Source organism: Schistocerca gregaria, chromosome 4, assembly GCF_023897955.1.
Source record: "Schistocerca gregaria isolate iqSchGreg1 chromosome 4, iqSchGreg1.2, whole genome shotgun sequence".
NCBI lineage: Eukaryota > Metazoa > Arthropoda > Insecta > Orthoptera > Acrididae > Schistocerca > Schistocerca gregaria.
In genome coordinates, this window is record NC_064923.1 from 639429648 (window position 1) to 639442854 (window position 13207).

At 43.5% G+C, this 13207-nt stretch overlaps 1 protein-coding gene across 1 annotated transcript in view; it reads left to right on the forward strand.

The window, feature by feature from the left end:
- The window catches only part of LOC126267234 (uncharacterized), a 451503-nt gene that overhangs the window by 224457 nt on the left and 213839 nt on the right, over positions 1–13207 (forward strand). Inside the window, exon 4 of the mRNA XM_049972216.1 lies at positions 8983–9185. Coding sequence (XP_049828173.1) covers positions 8983–9185 — 203 coding nt within the window. The remainder of the gene's footprint in view (positions 1–8982; positions 9186–13207) is intronic.

Sequence of the window (13207 nt, forward strand, 5' to 3'; positions counted from 1 at the left end):
TTTAATCAGCGTATGAACGATTTAATTTGTTTCATTTCTTCTTTACACCATTCTTTTCCAACCGAATTTTTGTGAATATAAATTTAATTAGATTTATACGTGATAATATTTGATTCATTGCAAATTTCCATCTGTCAGTTAGAAAACAAGAGACCAAATAATCTATTTATGTTTACTGGGTTTGTCGATACAAGACGTGCAATTTTTTCGCATGATATTCGTCATAAAAACATCTAAAACTTAACCTAAATACCTGTTGCACTTGAAATACAATAACGAAGAAGAAGATTTAAGTGAATGCATATTTATAAGTAAAACGAAATTCAAACAAAATGAGAAGTACATATAATGAACCCAATAATGTGCACGGGAAAACACGGTGATACGACAAACGAAAATGAATCGAAATTAGTAGATAAAATTAATTAAAACACATGAACAAATATATCAAGTGAAAAAATAATGATAGCAAGAAGAATGGCAGCAAATTAAGAACTTGATATAGTGCGTAAAATGATGTGACAAAGGTATAGAGATATAGAAAATCACATTTAAACCTACTAACCGAATAAAAATGACGATCAAAGTCATTTCGATAAACAAAAAAATTTAAAAAATCTTCACATGACAATATTCGGACCCACAAGCTCCTGCATGTGAAGCTACTATCCTATTCATCACACCGCGGAATCATATTACTACAAACTATATTTTTAACGGTATTTTTCGCAAACGGGGGCTACCAGTGTGAGTGGACGCAGTATGTGATACCTGCGATCTTAACCTACATAGCCCTATACAGGGTTTCAAAAAGTCGATCCCACCGCTGGGGACTTCTCCTTGTAAGTACAACACCTAACTACGAATATTAACAAATCTGTGTTTCAAGGTGGGCCACTAGAGGTTAAACACCTCTGGGTTTCTTTACGCTCTTTGATAAAAGTTCACGTTCCGTGCCCAATAGTGCCATCAAGTCACACGTGACAGCCACATGCGTTCGGAATTGGCGGATGAGAGTCCAAAGATAGGACAGATATAGCTTAGGTCATTGGCGTCTTCTCTCACTCTATTATCGAACCAGTGGGTGCAGTGGACTCGCATACGGAAGAATGGCGCGTAAATTTTCCGTCAAGGCACTAAATTTATGCTTTCAGTTCTTGTCTTAAATCGCTTGAGGCACATACCGGATGATCATTTAGTAAAGAACACAACCGATTACCGTTCCCATCATCGCCTACCCTTTCCCCACAAATTTAGCTTACACTACGTTGTGGACGGACATTAAACTCTAATTTCCTACTGCCCCTGATTCTCTGTTATTTCCTCCTCATCCTAAAATGCCCCTGATTCCTTAATGGAACCTTAAAGTTTGCCACATATTACTGTAGTTGTGATATTGGCCTTTGTGGTGTAAGTCTACTTCACTGGAGAGTATCACTGGAAAGTTAAAAGCATCTATTCAATTCTGCCCCTATTCCACTTGTCACTCCGTACATATCTATCGCAAACTGAGGACGGCAGAAGAAATATTTGACAGCAGTAGTTGCTTTTCTCAGCAATACGACAGAAACATCGGTTACTTTGGTATTTTCAGTGTTATTACACATACAATTATAATCAAGAAATTATCGCCAATTAACAACGTCCAGGCAATCAACTTTTGACTAAAACATCAGTTGCCACACGTCTCGGCCAATCCGCTTTAGTGTTCCCTCCTTTTGTTGTGTTTTTTCGCTAAAGAAGATTCAGTCCATTTCAAGACCTTTTTAGAGAGAAGAAAATGTGTTTAAGGAACTGCAGTATCTTCCGCCTGAGCTACTAATTATTTCGTTTATCTCACTGTCCCTATTTCTGCTTGTGTGCCATTTTCATCTACTAGCTCAACATGTAGCGCATCAATACAAATTCCTTACTGTCAGACGAGCTACAGTTACATCGAATACGATAGGCACTATTAATTGAAGTATCATGCTCCTTCAATATGGGCGACGAGAAATTTGTTTAACCGGACAAAGGTGAAATCCCTCGAGGACGCTGTTTCTTTAAAAGCAAAGAATAAGAATTGAAGCACTTCATGGCAAGTTCTCAGTTGAAACTGGCACACAAGACGAAATCGATAACTTAGGACAAGGAAATTTAGGAACCATCAAGCCAGAAAATTCTATAATTTCAAAATTATGTAGACCTGTCGAACCACATCAACAGGAAACGTTAATAATTCTGTTCAGGGGCAGAGAGAATTTCTTATTCGGAGTAGGGGGGTGGGGGAGGGTCAATTCACACAGCGAAAACACGTTACAGCTGTAGCACATCGATGACTGATAACCAAGAAAGTGTCTAAGATAATATTTTTACGAGTAGTGTATTTTTTTGCTAACGGCACCAGAAATGTAGAATAAAGAAAAAAATTCTACAGAAGGGAATGAACAGCGAGTGTTCCTCAGAAAAATGTAGCGGGATCACCAATGGTCTCCGTACACATATACCATCAGTTAGATGGAGGCAGTGTCAACCTCATGTTGTTCACCGGCAATGCTGTTGACTACAGGGAAGTGTTGCGTCTACAGCATACTGTGGTTACTGGATGATCGTAAGCAACTGCTCCAGTACTTAGCAAGCGTGCGTGACAGTAGACACCGACTGGGCTGCTACGATAAGACAGGTCAATACAGCAGATACGAAAGTGTAAAGGAGTTCTGATGGAATATTAACGTCATATGTTCTTCCAAAACCGTGCTGAATTACTTGCTGGGTCAAACTTGATTTCAGTGCACATGAAGTGCTTAGTTGGGGTTGGGTTGTTTGGGGGAGGAGACCAGACAGCGAGGTCTACGGTCTCATCGGATTAAGGAAGGACGCAGAAGGAGGTCGGCCGTGCTCTTTTCAAAGGAACCATCTCGGCATTTGCCTGGAGCGATTTAGGGAAATCACGGAGAACCTAAATCAGGATGGCCGGACGCAGGATTGAACCGTCGTCCTCCGGATTGCGAGTCCAGTGTGCTAACCACTGCGTCACCTCGCTCGGTCGAGGTGGCTTAGTATCTGTGTTTTAATGGATACAAAACTAAAACTGCAATAATACGAAAGTGATAGCACCCAGGTTTGTTACGGAAAACGGTCATAGCACTGTTGAACACATACAGTAATGCGTAGTCATATCCCTAGTTGTAACAAACAGAAAAATATTGTTAATGAGCGATACTGGATTGTAATAATTGCACTGCTGTGTGTTCAATGGGTCGATAAGGACGATCTACATCTACATCCATAATCCGCAGGCCACCTGACGGTGTGTGGCGGAGGGTACCCTGAGTACCTTTATCGGTTCTCCCTTCTATTCCAGTCTCGTATTGTTCGTGTTAAGAAGGATTGTCGGTATGCTTCTGTGTGGGCTCTAATCTCTCTGATTTTATCCTCATGGTCACTCCGCGAGATATACGTAGGAGGGAGCAACATACTGCTTGACTCTTCGGTGAAGGTATGTTTATCAAAAGCCCGTACCATACCGTACCCTCCTGCAGAGTCTTCCACTGGAGTTTATCTATCATCTCCGTAACGCTTTCGCGACTACTAAATGATCCTGTAATGAAGCGCGCTGCTCTCCGTTGGATCTTCTCTATCTCTTCTATCAACCCTATCTTGTACGGATCCCACACTGGTGAGCAGTATTCAAGCAGTGGGCGAACAAGCGTACTGTAACCTACTTCGTTTGTTTTCGGATGTCTATAAAGATGCTATTGCAACGGCAAGAGTCGAGGGGCATAACAGCGAAGGGAGGGAGTGAGACAGGGTTGTATTTTGAGCAAGCAGTAAAGGAAACAGAAGAGAAATTTGGAGTAGGAATTAAAATCCATAGAGAAGAAATAAAGACATTGAGATTTGCCGATGACGTTTTTAGTTCTGCCAGAGATAGCAAAGGACCTGGAAGAACAATTTAACGGAATTGACAGTGACTTGAAAGCGGAACATGGGATGAACATCAACAAAAGTAAAACGCGAATAATGGAATGTAGACTAATGAAATCAGGTGATGCTGAAGGAATTAGATTAGGAAATGAGACACTTAAAGTAGTAGATGAGTTCTACTATTTGGGGAGCAAAATGACTGGTGAATGTCGAAGTAGAGAGGATATAAAATGTAGACTAGCAATGGCAAGAAAAGCGTTTCTGAAGAAGAGAAATGTGTTAACATCGATTATAAACTGAAGTGTCATAATGTCTTTTCTAAAAGTTCAAATGGTTCAAATGGCTCTGTGCACTATGGGACTTAACTTCTGAGGTCATCAGTACCCAAGAACTTAGAACTACTTAAAAACCTAAATAAACTAAGGACATCACACACATCCATGCCCAAGGCAGTATTCGAAACTTCGACCGTAGCGGCCGCGCGGTTCCAGACTGAGACGCCTAGAACCGCTTGGCCACACCGGCCGGCCATAACCAGCATCAGCATCACAGTTATGGATAACAACGCGCGACAGCAACGAACAGTACGGGTGAGGAGCTCTTGGTATGGAGGGTATTCGGCGATTGGTGTAGTCTGCCCCTTCCCCCGACTTAAATACCATCGAGCACTTCTGAAACGCACTGGGTAGAAGTACTGCAGCCCGTCCATATGCAACATTCAGCAGTTGTCAACCGCACTGGTGGAGGAATGGATCCCCCTCCCACTCTGTATTCTTACCAACCTTGTGGTCAGCGTGGGAACAGGTTTCAGAGCACGCATTGTTGTCAGTGGTGGTGAGACATCCTACTAAAAACCATGTTGCACCTTTCGTACCGTCCAGAGGACCATTATGAATTGTGGTGATTACAGTGTAATTGTTGTCTCTGTTTGTCACATTGCATATTTCTTTCAGTTAGCTTCTGAGCTATACTGTAGTATTTCTCTCCATGTTTAATCTAGTTTTCATCGAGCTGTCTTACTTGCAGTGACTCATTACGCTCAAGTTTCTGTCGTTACTAAGTACACAGTCATTAAAAAATGCACAAACGAAAATATGGGAATAGAATAAGCTATAGGTTGCTCCGTTTGTGATGTCAGAAAAGTAAAAGACTGTATACGATAAACTATGCAAATTTATTACTTTTTAATGTTACATAAATGCCTAGGAGAGTATGATGTTGGTGTCTGAAGTTTGTGTCACCACAGATTAGCACTCGTGTCCGGCATTGCGAATGCGGCGCATGATAAGCCTCGCGTCCAAGTTGCACGCAGTATTTATGGAGTGGTTCTTTGAAAGGCCACTGTAAATTGCTATCGTAGGTCGGCCAGATTCAGTGCCGTTTGTTCATTCGTTGTTGACTTGCAGTAGCCGCACCGAAAAAATTCTGAAAGCGTTAGGTAGGTGCTGTTAGGAGCCATGGCATAGGTCCAAGAGGGCCTTACCAGTAATCGTTAAATATATGGCTTAATCATACCCGCACTATGAGAGCCCAATGACATGGAGCGCCGTACTAATGATAGATACTTGTGCAGTATCTCATCTTGCTGTAATTGAAGTACCACACAATGATCGGTCATTTGAAGGTGACTGACAGCACGATCTCCTCCACAAAAAGATTGGGCCGATAACGTTGAATAGACGTCTGGATGCTGGCTTGGTCTCTACGACAGTCGAAAGTTTCGCATGTCATATGATACATTGAGCCACAACACGTTGATGTGTCGTACGGCCGTTTTCACTTAACAATCGAGACACACCGTGCGAATAAACTTGTGCCATCTACGTCCAATGTGTTTCTGACAAATGGTGTTCGCGCCGTGAACTACGCGCGACTATCTTGCATCCCGGAGCATGTTTTCTCATCGTTAACTCCTATCGTTATTTCATGTGCTTTACAAAAAGTTCCTTATGACCATTAAAATTGCTACACCAAGAAGAAATGCAGATGATAAACGGGTATTCATTAGATAAACATATTATACAAGAACTGACACGTGATTATATTTTCACGCAATTTGGGTGCACAGGTCCTAAGAAATCAGTACCCAGAACAACCACATCTGGTCGTAATAACGGCCTCGATACGCCTGGGCATTGAGTCAAACAGAGCTTGGATGGCGTGCACAGGTACAGCTGCCCATGCAGCTTCCACACGATACCACAGTTCATCAAGAGTAGTGACTGGCGTATTGTGACGAGCCAGTTGCTCTTCCACCATTGACCAGACGTTTTCAATTGGTGAGAGATTTGGAGAATGTGCTGGCGAGCGCAGCTGTCGAACATTTTCTGTATCCAGAAAGGCCCGTACAGGACCTGCAACATGCGGAAGTGCATTATCCTGCTGAAATGTAGGGTTTCGCAGGGATCGAATGAAGGGTAGAGCCACGGGTCGTAACACATCTGAAATATAACGTCCAGTGTTCAAAGTGCCGTCACTGCGAACAAGAGGTGACCGAGACGTGTAACGAATGGCACCCCATACCATCACGCCTGGTGATACGCCAGTATGGTGATGACGAATACACGCTTCCAATGTGCGTTCACCACGATGTCGCCAAACACGGATGGGGCCATCATGATGCTGTAAACAGAACCTGGATTCATCCGAAAAATGACGTTTTGCCATTCGTGCACCCACGTTCGTCGTTGAGTACACCATCGCAGGCGCTCCTGTGTGTGATGCAGCGTCAAGTCTAACCGCAGCCATGGTGTCTGAGCTGATAGTCCATGCTGCTGTAAACGTCGTCGAACTGTTCGTACAGATAGTTGTTGTCTTGCAAACGTCTCCATCTGTTAGGGATAGAGACGTGTCTGCACGATCTGTTACAGACATGCGGATAAGATGCCTGTCATCTCGAATGCTAGTGAAACGAGGCCGTTCGGATCCAGCACGGCGTTCCGTATTACACTCCTGAACTCACCGATTCCATATTCCGCTAACAGTCATTGGATCCCGACCAACGCGAGGAGAAATGTCGCAATACGATAAACCACAATCGCGATAGGCTGCAATCCGACCTTTATCAAAGTCGGAAACGTGATGGTACGCTTTTCTCCTCTTTACACGAGGCATCACAACAACGTTTCACCAGGCAACGCCGATCAACTGCTGTTTGTCAATGAGAAATCGGTTGGAAACTATCCTCATGTCAGCACGTTGTCGGTGTCATCACCGGTGCCAACCTTGTGTGAATGTTCTGAAAAGCAAATCATTTGCATATCACTGCATCTTCTTCTTGTCGGTTAAATTTCGCGTCTGTAGCACGTCATCTTCATGGTGTAGCAAATTTAATGGCCTGTAGTATATACAGGGTGTTACAAAAAGATACGGCCAAACTTTCAGGATACATTCCTCACACACAAAGAAATAAAATATGTTACGTGGAGATGTGTCCGGAAACGCTTACTTTCCATGTTAGAGCTCATTTTATTACTTCTCTTCAAATCACATTAATCATGGAATGGGAAGACACAGCAACAGAACGTACCAGCGTGACTTCAAACACTTTGTTACACTAAATGTTCAAAATGTCCTCCGTTAGCGAGGATACAAGCATCCACCCTCCGTCGCATGGAATCCCTGATGCACTGATGCAGCCCTGGAGAATGGCGTATTGTATCATAGTCGTCCACAATACGAACACAAAGAGTCTCTATATTTGGTACGGTGGTTGCGTAGACCAGAGGTTTCAAATGCCTCCATAAATGAAAGTCAAGAGGGTTGAGGCCATGGAATTGGTCCGCCTCTACCAATCCATCGGTCACAGAATCTGTTGTTGAGAAGCGTACGAACAGTTCGATTGAAATGTGCAGGAGCTCCATCGTGCATGAACCATATGTTGTTTCGTACTTGTAAAGGCACATGTTCTAGCAGCACAGGTAGAGTATCCCACATGAAATCATGATAACGTGCTCCATTGAGCGTAGGTGGAAGAACATGGGGCCCAATCAAGACATCACCAACAATGTCTGCCCAAACGTTCACAGAAAATCTGTGTTGATGACGTGATTGCACAATTACGTGCGGATTATCGTCAGCCCACCCATGTTGATAGTGAAAATTTATAATTTGATCACGTTGGAATGAAGCCTCATCCGTAAAGAGAACATTTGGACTGAAATGAGGATTGACACATTGTTGGATGAACCATTCGCAGAAGTGTACCCGTGGAGGCCAATCAGCTGCTGATAGTGTCTGCACACGCTGTACATGGTACTGAAACAACTGGCTCTCCCGTAGCACTCTCCATACAGTGACGTGGTCAACATTACCTTGTACAGCAGGAACTTCTCAGACGCTGACATTAGGTTTATCGTCAACTGCACCAAGAATTGCCTCGTGCATTGCAGGTGTCCTCATCGTTTTAGGTCTTCCCCAGTAGCGAGTCATTGGCTGGAATGTTCCGTGCTCCCTAAGACGCCGGTCTATTACTTCGAACGTCTTTCTGTGGGGACACGCTAGCTCTGGAAATCTGTCTCGACAAAGGTACCGCACCACGTCTATTGCCCCGTGCTAATCCATACAGCAAATGGGCATCTGTCAACTCCGCATTTGTGAACATTACACTGACTACAAAACCACGTTTTGATGAACACTGACCTGTTGATGCTACGCACTGATGTGCTTGATGCTAGTACTGTAGAGCAATGAGTCACATGTCAACACAAGCTCCGAAGTCAACATTACCTTCCTTCAATTTGGTCAAGTGGCGGTGAACCGAGGAAGTACAGTACATACTGACGTAACTAAAATGTGCTGTATAATGGAAATTAAGCGTTTCCGGACACATGCCCACATAACATCTTTTCTTTATTTGTGTGTGAGGAATGTTTCCTCAAAGTTTGGCCGTACCTTTTTGTAACATCCTATAATGTTGTACTTTTCTGACATCCCAAGAGGGCACATCCTGTGCTCAGAGTTAGTCAAGCGTGTAGTGCCATTACGATTTTGGCAGTTAGGGTCACAGAATCTCTAATTTGAAAGTTTGGAGACGGCTACTCGGGAGCGAGACGTAGAGAGTTTGTGTGTGCGCAGGCAGCGTGGACGCGCTGTCTCTGGAGGACCGGCGGTACTTCCACCCGGCGCGCGCACAGTGGCAGCGGGTGCCGGGCCGGCCCAGCGCGTACCGCCTGCGGCCCAACTCCTACATCTGGGTGCCCTCGGCGCAGCTCTTCCCGCGCGCCGGCGGCTTCCCCGCGGAGTTCTCGCTGCTCGCTACTCTGCGGCTGCATCCCCAGGTAAGTTACTGACAGGCTTTCTACCTCTACATCTACAGCTGCAGTGTTTGTTGTGTACATAGTTCCTCGTAGTAATCGCGTACACAACATTCCCACTAGAGCGCGCCCCGCTAAGCACAACAGCGCAGGCGCAGCGCTCGTCCGTCTCCGCACTACGAGATGGCGCTGCCTTAGAGGCGGACCAAATTCTGCTTCCGCCGATCCGCGTATTCATATGCAACGCAGCCAATGAGATTGCTGTTAATGTAGAACCTTTTCTCCTCGCGGATCACACTCGCGCAGTGATACATGAACGCGCGAGATATTGTAACGAGGGTACAGACCTCCGATTAGTCAATCTACATTTATCTGCATTAGCCTGTACCAGTTTATAGTGAAGTTCCAGTCTGCACCTAATAAGATTATCATATTCCTGTACAAAGACATGAAGAGAAATGTATAGACACTTTGTCAAGTATCAGAAGATATGAGAGAATAAGATTAACGTACTAAGACCAAAGGAACTTCAGATTGTCTGTTGTAAATAGCATCCAGAATCAAGTTACGTAAGGTTTATGCTTGTTACTATTTTAATAAATGTGTGTGAAAATTAATCAAGTTCTGTTTAAAGTTGGTTCAAAAATGGTTCAAATGTCTGTGAGCACTATGGGACTTAACATCTATGGTAATTAGTCACCTAGAACTTAGAACTACTTCAACCTAACTAACCTAAGGACATCACACAACACCCAGTCATCACGAGGCAGCGAATTTAAAGTTGGTCACCGTCAGTCTGCTTCTCTAAGCATGCAAGTGGCATTTCTATCATCTGACCTAACGGCAGAAGATAAACACGCCACGATAAGACGACGAGACATACTGCTGACACTCGCCTACTTCGCTAGAGCGACATGTCAAATAATCGGATAGTGTGTCTACCGAAAGTCTTACAGAACGCACACCACATGGTTACTCTGCAATTCACACTTAACTGCCTGGCGGAGTGTTCATCGAACCGTTTTCATATCACTTCTTTACCATTCCTCTTTCGAATGCCGCATGGGAAAAAGGAACATATAATTTTTTCCGTTCGAGCTCTGATTTCTCTTATTTCATTATGATGGTCACTTCTCCTTACGTAGGTGGGTGTCAACAAAATATTTACGCATTCGGAAGAGAAAGGTGGTGATTGAAATTTCGTAAATAGATCTCGCCGTAAAGAAAACCGCCTTTGTTTCAGTGGCTGCCACCCCAACTCGCGTATCATGTCAGTAGCACTCTCACTCCTATTGTACGATAACACGAAACGGGTTGCCCTTCTTTGCACTTTTTCGATGTTCTCCGTCAGTCAAAAGTAATGTATTGCGATACACAGAAAGAAGGATCCTTTATTGTATGATTATATGATGGCGGTGCAAACAATGGTAGTAGTTACTTCTGTAAAATATCTTGGAGTACGCGTACGGAACGATTTGAAGTGGAATGATCATGTAAATTTAAGTGTTGGTAAGATGGGTGCCAGGTTAAGATTAATTGGGCGAGTCCTTAGAAAATGTAGTCCATCAACAAGGGAGGGGGCTTACAAAACACTCGTTCGACCTATACTTGAGTATTGCACATCAGTGTGGGATCCATAGCAGTTCGGGTTGACAGAGGAAATAGGGAAGCTCCAAAGAAGAGCGAAGCATTTCGTCACAGGGTTATTTGGTAAGCGTGATAGCGTTACGGAGATTTTTAGCAAACTCAAATGGCAAACTCTGCAAGAGAGGCGCTCTCCATCACGCTGTAGCTTGCTGTCAAGGTTTCGAGAGGGTGCGTTCCTGGATGAGGTATCGAATATATGGCTTCCCCCTACTTATACCTCCCGAGGAGATCACGAATGTAAAATTAGAGAGATTCGAGCGCGCACGGAGGCTTTCCGGCAGTCGTTCTTCCCGCGAACCATACGCGACTGGAGCAGGAAAGGGAGGTAATGACAGTGGCACGTAAGGTGCCCTTCGCCACACACCGTTGGGTGGCTAGCGGAGTATAAATGTAGATGTAGATAGAATCCTACCAGGTAAGGATCCCACACCGCGCAGCAATATTCCAGCAGAGGACGAACAAGTGTATTGTAGGCTGTCTCTTTAGTGGGTTTTTCGCAGCTTCTAGGTGTCTTTGTTTCGCCTTCCCCGCAATATTGCGTAAGTGGTCTTACCAACTTAAGTTGCTCATACTTGTAATTCCTAGGTATTTACTCGAATTGACAGCCCTTAGATTTGTGCGTTTTATCGTATACACAAAATTTATCGAATTTCTTTTCTTACCCATGTTGATGACCTCGCACTTTTCTTTGTTTAATGGCAATTGTCACTTTTCGCACCGCACTGAAATTCTCTCTAGATCATTTTGTAAATGGAACTGATCGTCTGATGATTTTATTAGACTGTAAATTACAGCATCATCTCCTAACAATCTAAGGGGGCTGTTCAGATTATCACCTTGATCATTTATGTAAATCAGAAACAGCAGAGGGCCTATGGCACTACCTTGCGGAGAGCCAGATACCACTTCTGTTCTACTGGATCATTTATCGTCTATCACTACGAACTGTGACCTCTCTGAGAGGAAATCGCGAATCCAGTCACACAACTGAGACGATACTCCATATGCACACAAATTACTCAACTACTCTAACAAGTGAACGTCAAAAGCTCGTGTAGTTCTTTCACCAGCATGAAAGTCTGGTACTTCACAGCTCTTTATAATCACAGCTCATTATGGTTGGACTACACAGCCTTCATGCCATTATTGATCATGATAATTTCTGCCTACAGCTGTAATCTTTTATTATTTATTGCTACTGGAGTTTCGGGTTTTGCTTATCGTCAGGCAACAGCAGAAAGTCTCACCAGTTAGCTATAGTTATTCACGAAACTCAATATGTATTCTACTTCAAATGTCGGCATCTGTGGAGGAGTGGTATTTACAAATCCCAAATGCAATGTTTTTTTCGTTAGTTTCATTTCGTCGCCCTCATCCCACATGTACGGCACAACAGTCCTGTCTTCAGCGAGAAACATTAAAAAATATAAATAAAAGAGAAATAATATGACTAAAAGGTGAAAATTTTACACATGTTTGTAGAATCTATAGAAGGATTAATTCTCTTCTAAGTTATGGATTCGGATAGTTGGCAGATAATTATTGGCTGTGTTTCGTGGGCAGGGGAGAGAGGGGGGGGGGGGCAAGGATAAATAAGTATTGGTATTGTTAGTAGTGACAAAATATGGACAGTTATATAGAAAGGAACCAATCAGACGAACATAGTTAATTGGAAGTGCATGTGTGTGGAGTCTGAAGAGGCGACTGGAATTCCAGGTGGTCTTGATCTTTTTGTGGTTGAGGATACACAAATGGAACATTTTATGTTTTGAAGTTGATGGGACAGGAAAAGTAGTCAGAATCACATAGGAGACGTTGTGTTTGAAGCTACATTGTGTCTCTGAAAGAGAATTGTTAGTTCATGTGTGTACGGATAAGTTGGGAAGTGTTAGATTCGAAGACCTTGCTAAACAACAGGGATGAAGCTGATGAATCAACAGGAGGAAATTTTGCTAAGGAATTTGTCCGTTTTGGGGAACTGTAGGATTCTGGAGATTTTCCACAACTCAGGATAGTAGCCTGCAGAGAGTATCGTGTTGTAGAGGTTTACAAAGATACCTAGTAAACAACAGGATTATTATCTTAGATGTTTGTATGTTGTGGATTCGCATCCGGAAGCAGTGTTTAGCTTTGTGTGTAAGACTTGTTTTATCTCATGCATGGCGATAAATGGGATCAGCTCTGTCTGTTGTATCTTGTCCATCTAACGAGACCTGGCAGCAAGTGATGGGAAAATGTACGTTCATCTACGGTGCGGAATAGGGAGTAGGCCAAATAAGGGACGTTAGGAATTGTGAAGATGTAAGAGAGATAGGTTGCAAAGAGATTAACCATGTTCAGGGCTTGAGGTGGGAGTAGGTGACTGCCAAGGAGTAGACAGTCAGAAACGGATGTGATGC